Consider the following 7,213-nt stretch of genomic DNA (forward strand, 5'->3'; position numbering starts at 1 on the left):
GCCTGGGTCGATGTGGGGAATAAAAACACCATCTAGCTTTTTAAGTTTTTAAGTCTCTTTAGCCTCCAAAACCTCATTTCGGGCTTTGATATTTTTGCTCTTTGTTGGAGAATCAGCAAGAAAGAGAGGATTATGCTTTTACAGTCAGAGTTTGAAATCGTTCTTTCAGAGGGCGGTTGTTTGAGAGGTTGCTTCCTGGTGGGTTCTCAATTTCAGAGTTATACAGGGAACTGACTTTTTTCAGTGGTAAAGAAGGAAGTCATGTAGGTGGCTATCAAACAGATAAATACTCTACAAATGCTAGGAGTCCAGTCATAACCAAAGACAGGGTACTGTTTGTCAGGAGCAGTCCTCAGAGGTGAACTTCATACCTGAAAGCTGAGCCAACACAGGGGATGTAGAGACATTTAGATTCCTCTTAGACTTTTGGGAAATAGGAATCAGTTCTTATAAATCATGCCTGGCAGTACCTGTACTGTACCATGCCTGTACCATGGTACAGGTGGTAAGACATGTTCCTACCTTCCTTCTTTCCCTGTTCATCTCCCTTATCTTTATCTCCTTCTTATCTCCTCCTCTTTGTTTCTCTCTTGCTGTTCCTTTCCTCATCCCTAATATGTGCCTCCAAGTTACTTCTTATCACCTTCTTATCAAACTCTTATCACATCCCTATACTTTTTATGATCTGTCACTTATCTAGGTGGAGAGCTGTGGGATAAGGGAATCCCAGGTTGAGATGGTCAGGTCAGTTACTAGGAGAGTCCAACACTGACATCTGTTTGTTACTTGACTCATCTTTCTTCCATCACTTTCATTGCTCCACCATTATTACTCTTTTGTCAACTCTGAGTTCAGTAAACATGGAGTAGGAATTTGCTACTCTTACTACAGAAACATGCTCTGCTGGTGTTTCTGGGGCACTGTCTTGTTTTGCCCTTTCAGTTCAGTTCAGTTCAGTCACTCAGTCATGTCCGACTCTTTGCAACCCCATGGACTGCAGCATGCCATGCCTCCCTGTCCATCACCAACTCCTGGAGTTTACTTAAACTCATGTCCATTGAGTCAGTGATGCCATCCAACCATCTCATCCTCTGTCATCCTCATCTCCTCCTGCCTTCAATCTTTCCCAGCATCAGGGTCTTTTCCAATGAGTCAGCTCTTCGCATCTGGTGGCCAAATATTGGAGTTTCAGCTTCAGCATCAGTCTTTCCAATTAATATTCAGGACTGATTTCCTTTAGGATGGACTGGTTGGATCTCCTTGCAGTCCAAGAGACCCTCGAGAGTCTTCTTCAACACCACAGTTTAAAAGCATCAATTCTTTAGCACTCAGCTTTCTTTATAGTTCAACTCTTACATCCATTAATGACTACTGGAAAAACCATAGCTTTGACTAGATGGACCTTTGTTGGAAAAGTAATGTCTTTGCTTTCTAGTAGGCTGTCTAGGTTGGTCATAACTTTTCTTCCAAGGAGCAAGCGTCTTTTAATTTCATGGCTGCAGTCACCATCTGCAGTGATTTTGGAGCCCCCCAAAATGAAGTCTCTCATGGTTTCCATTGTTTCCCCATCTATTTCCCATGAAGTGATGGGACCAGATGCCATGATCTTAGTTTTCTGAATGTTAAGTTTTAAGCCAACTTTTTCACTCTCCTCTTTCACTTTCATCAAGAGGCTCTTTAGTTCTTCTTCAGTTTCTGCCATAAGAGTGGTGTCTGCATTTCTGAGGTTATTGATATTTCTCCCAGCAATCTTGGTTCCAGCTTGTGCTTTATCCAGCCCAGCATTTCTCATGATGTACTCTGCATATAAGTTAAATAAGCAGGGTGACAATATACAGCCTTGACATACTCCTTTTCCCATTTGGAACCAGCCTGTTGTTCCATGTCCAGTTCTAACTGTTGCTTCCTGACCTGCATACAGATTTCTCAGGAGGCAGGTAAGGTGGGTCTGGTATTCCCATCTCTTTAAGAATTTCCCACAGTTTGTTGTGATCCACACAGTCAAAGGCTTGTTTTGCCCTTTACAAATTTTAATTTCTGCAATATGATAATCTTTGGGTTTGTGGTCCTATTAGTTTGTTATTTGTACTTACTTTCAGGTGATATAGAGCTGTCCGCTGGCAGTAGACAGAAAAATTGGGCCCCAGAGAAGGGATAAGCTCCTTTCTGAAGATCTTGGTGAGCTGGAGTGAGGTAGAGAGAGAATGCAAAGATTGTGTCCCTCGGCCTCTATTCCCTGGGAGCATGTGTATAGTCCCCTGAGTGCCAGACCAGAAGCCTGCCCCACAGGCCCAAGGTTTTATGTAGTTCTCTTTCTCAGAAAGACTGGGAATGTGTTTTAGTCAGCTGTCTGTGCAGTGCCCTGAGGATGGTAGTCTGCCAAGAACAGAATCTTTGATTTTTACAGTTCCATAGGATCCAGGAACACAAGGCTGTGGCTTTCAGAGCCAAGTGGCCAAGGAGTATTCCCTGGGTGGCAGCTGTAAAAAACTGGGTCATCAGATGTAGAAACTGGGGCACCAAGTGTGTTTGGACTTCCCCTCCAGGGGATCCTAGAACTCTGGAGTGTGGTAGAGGCGGAGTACGAAGATAGCACCTATTGGAAGATAAAAAGGGGAAATAGAAATAGGAAAACAAGAAGACAAGGAGAAAAAGAAAAAGAATAAAGGAAGAAATAAAAGATGGCACCCATCTGCATTAGCAAGGCAGAGGTAGAGCAGGGAGATTGTATCCACCAACTGCCATCTCTGGGGAGTATGCCAGAGGTCCGTGCCCCTAAGACCAATGTTTTAAAATTAGAATGTGAGTCTTTTTCTGGTGCTTCTCAAAAGGCTGCTTCTGTGCTGGGCCCTGGGGTGGGTGAGTCTGCCTGTAGGCACTTTAAAGAGCTGTGCTTCAGTTTGCCGTAGTCCTGCCCTGTTGGTCTTTGAAGCAGATGCTTTGGAGGCTGTCTCTCAGGTACTCATCTGGAAAGTTGGGGTGTGAACCCTTCGCTTCTCAGGTTGAAGCTCTGGGTTTTGAGTTCCCTTCTCCTTTGTGTGGGGATGAGATTGTGTCTCAGACTTTCCTACCTGCTTTGATTGGTTTCCCTCTTGTTTGCCTGATGTGAAGGGCATCACCCAGCTAGTTTTTAGGTGTTTTTCAGAGGAACTTGTTCCAGGTATAGCTGTTGATGTGGTGTGTCTATGGGGAGGAGATGACTTCAAGATCTTCATAAGTTGCTACCTTGAGCTGGAATTCTGCATTTGCTTTCCGAAGAGATTTGACTTTTTTGGCCATTTCCAGCTAAGGGCCGGTCTCAGTGTCCTGAAGATGTCAAGTTCTTCTCACTATGCATGGATTGTTTAGACATTTTACCATTGGCTCCATAACCATTAGGTCAGTGACCTCACTGGCCACTTCAGTATGGTTTTGTTTGGCTATATTACGTCTTACAATTCTATAGCAAAACAAAATTTCCTTTCCAGTGTGGCATTTGACATAGCTTTTTTTAGAAACTTTTTAGAAACTACCTGAAGTTAACAGAAAGGGTCTTTATGGAGTGAAAGGGATATAGAAATTGGCGACACATACTGTTTTGCTTTATGGCTGGCGTTAGAAAGACAATGAAAAACACTTCAGCTTTCCATTTGGGGACTTTTCCGATACATGTTCCAACATTTAGGCTGGAAAAAAACCAATGCCCTTCAAATTTCAAAAGAAAGAATTCTTGCAACCTTGATGACAATCAAAGTAACCTATGTGATGTTAGTTTAATGAGTCGTATGTTTCTTTTGGTTGAAAATTTAATTTCTTACCTGATTTCTCTTTCTCTTTAGAAGTGGAACGGATAGTAAAAGCCAATGACCGTGAATATAATGAGAAGTTCCTGTACAAAGTGAGTAAAACACATATCCCGCACACAACCTGGGGTAGGTCTTAAGATAGTAGGATTCATACCTTCTAGAACTTTGACTTCACTAGAAACTTTGTTGGCCCATTTTAATAGCAAGGTGCCATATGTTTCAGATTTTTAAAAATAAATTTAGATTTTAGTAATGTTTATACACTTATTTTTTTACACATTAAGAATGATTGGTATTCATATTGGTATGGGAATAAGATGAAGTATCTTCTTAAGAATGATGCTTAGTTTATTCTGGTGCCCATTGGGCACTTGAATAATGTAAGGATACTATGAAAACAGGCTTCTATGGTAGTACTTTGTGATAGAAGTGGTGAAAGTGGCTGATGGGGGATGAATAACATTTGGGGATTTTCTCTAAGCAACTCAGGCTGAATGTGGAAAAGTGTATGTAGGAGAAAGTTCCCCAACCTGAATGATTGTATTTATCAAGTGAGCAGTGAGAATTATTATTTAAAATGTGTGAGCTTTAAGCTTGTACTGAACTACTTTAAAAAAAGTATTTATTGGGCACACAGGCTCTTTGTTGCGTCGTGCAGGATCTTTTGTTGAGGTGCACAGACTCTCTAGTTGTGGTGCTCAGGCTCAGTGGTTGCCCCAAGGCATGTGGGATCTTAATTCCCTGACTGGGGATCCAACCTGTGTCCCCTGCATTGCCAGGTGGATTCTTAGCTACCGGACCACCAGGGAAGTCCCTGAAGTACCTTTTTTTTTTTTTAAGCAAGTTTTTTTTTTTTTTTCATTTACATAAGTATTTATTGAACATCTACTAAGTGACTGGCACTATTCTAGAAACTTGGGATACACTGGTGAACACTGTGAATTATGTCATGCTGCTGCTGCTAAGTTGCTTCAGTTGTGTCTGACTCTCATTAAAATCTCCTCTTTCCTTAACTCAACTTAAGTTGCTACATGGGCTTTTAAGATAAGTTCTAAGAAAGATAATTGGTAGAATTGATGCTGCAGTTGACATGCAGCCTATATGACGTGGTATGATTGAGTTACTAGCACATGAACCAGAGTCTGAATTCACAGAGGGGTTTGATGACTATTAAGATGTAGCAATGTGAGTTTCTTGGGACAAACTTTAGCAGTGTCCATCCAGGAACTAGCTAGAGGAGAGAGAATTTTGGCCAATGGATTATTTTTAGTATTTGGTTCCTTTTGGGAGGTCATTTCCGTATGTGTAGATGAAAACATTGGACGGCTCTAGCTCGATACCAACAGAAATAGCTAACCACTCCTCTTCTCATGCTGTGCTAATTACCAAACTTGTGATTCTCTACAGGGAGATTCTCTACAGCACACTGCCTCTATGACAGATTTCTCATTAGAATAATATATGGCAACTCTGATTTTATTCATTTATTTTATAAACTTGGTTAAAGTAAGCCTCCCCATGAGAGACGGAATCTCTCTCAGAAGGCTAATGAATGTGCTTTCTAGCCTGGAGTGGGAGTGGGAGGATGACTTTCTCCACGGTGATTATTTCCACTCTGTGCAGCCTCCTGCCATCTGGTCATATAGCCTGGCTGGTCATCACTAGACTTGGCCCCATGCCTTTCTATCCATTTTATAGCCAGTTCCTTAACTCTTGAAGATGACCCTTGAAAGCCTTGACCACCAAATCCTAAATAAGAGGAGTAGAAGTCTATATTTTAAGACCTCGGGGGAAAAGTTCAGTAATCTACTACTGGGTAATCATGCATTTACGTATTTGGCTATATCCTTATTTTTCCAATATGTAAGAAGTATTTTCATTCTGTGAGTAGTGACTGTATAAGGAAAGCCGTATTTTTTATGTTACTTGTAAGATGATACTGTCCTTTATAGTTATTTTTACTTAATTTATAAAATATTTCAAACTTAGAGAAAAGTACAGGAAATAATATATCACCTGTGTGCCCACTACCCAGATTAAACAGGTAGTAACCATTTGCCATGCTTGCTTCATCTTTCTTTTACTATTAATAATAATATGCCAGTCATAACAGAGGTTTTTATTTTCTTGAGCTTGCATGATATTGAACAGAAGCACACAGATGTGTGTGTTTTCTGTTGGTCTTCTTAACAGTGACAAGGCAGTAGAACAATATTCTGCAGCTGCAGCAGATGGAATAAGGCAGCTTCATCTCTGAGTTTAAACATACTAAGGAAAAAACAAAGCCCATTAAGGTCTAGGAAAACCAATAATGACACCAAGAGTTGAGAGAAGGAAGCTGCAGAGCAGAGAGGGGCATGAGTGTCCCGGGTCTAATGATCCTTCCCATGGCTCAAAGGGGATAAGCCAGGCCCTCCTAGAGTGAACAAGGGTCCCTACCAGACCTGGCTGAGGGTGTGTTGATTTGGGAACTCCCAATAGGATGTCTGGCCACACATGAGCTGTAGGACTCTTCTCAGCCTCAGTCTATTCAGATAAAAATTACAGATAATAAGAGTACTGATTTCATAAACTTATTGTATGGATTAAAGTAGAATAACAAAAAGTGACCCCATGAGCTATTCTTTATAGAGATAGTATTTGAATCTATATCTATCTGATTTTAAGGATTTTTAAGGACTTCATACGTGAGCTATCCTTTTAGGTAAGGCAGAAGCCACAGGCCTTTCGCTCAGTCTCGTGTAGCTTTAAAGGATATTACCTCAAATGGAAATGGGTTTTTAAAAAAACGTACAGATCTCAGGTGCTAGTAAAGTAATGCTTAAAATTCTCCAAGCCAGGCTTCAGCAATATGTGAACCGTGAACTTGCAGATGTTCAAACTGGTTTTAGAAAAGGCAGAGGAACCAGAGATCAAATTGCCAACATCCACTGGATCATTGAAAAAGCAAGAAAAACATCTATTTCTGCTTTATTGACTATGCCAAAGCCTTTGACTGTGTGGATCACGATAAACTATGGAAAATTCTGAAAGAGATGGGAATACCAGACCACCTGACCTGCCTCTTGAGAAACCTGTGTTGCAGGTCAGGAAGCAACAGTTAGAACTGGACATGGAACAACAGATTGGTTCCAACTAGGAAAAGGAGTATGTCAAGGCTGTATATTGTCACCCTGCTTATTTAACTTATATGCAGAGTACATCATGAGAAATGCTGGGCTGGAAGAAGCACAAGCTGGAATCAAGATTGCCGGGAGAAATATCAATAACCTCAGATATGCAGATGACACCACCCTTATGGCAGAAAGTGAAGAGGAACTAAAGAGCCTCTTGATGAAAGTGAAAGAGGAGAGTGAAAAAGTTGGCTTAAAGCTTAACATTCAGAAAACTAAGATCATGGCATCTGGTCCCATCACTTCATGGGAAAT

The 7,213-nt window shown here is 41.1% G+C and overlaps 1 protein-coding gene across 10 annotated transcripts in view; it reads left to right on the plus strand.

Annotated features, from left to right (window-relative positions):
* The window catches only part of ATP8B4 (ATPase, class I, type 8B, member 4), a 341,749-nt gene that overhangs the window by 94,400 nt on the left and 240,136 nt on the right, over window positions 1-7,213 (plus strand). For all 10 annotated transcript variants that reach the window (XM_010839511.1, XM_010839512.1, XM_010839505.1 and 7 more), the window contains one exon: window positions 3,819-3,877. In XM_010839511.1, the coding sequence (XP_010837813.1) occupies window positions 3,819-3,877 (59 nt within the window). The remainder of the gene's footprint in view (window positions 1-3,818; window positions 3,878-7,213) is intronic.

This window comes from Bison bison, unplaced genomic scaffold (assembly GCF_000754665.1).
Source record: "Bison bison bison isolate TAMUID 2011002044 unplaced genomic scaffold, Bison_UMD1.0 scf7180017864118, whole genome shotgun sequence".
NCBI classification, from domain to species: Eukaryota; Metazoa; Chordata; class Mammalia; order Artiodactyla; family Bovidae; genus Bison; species Bison bison.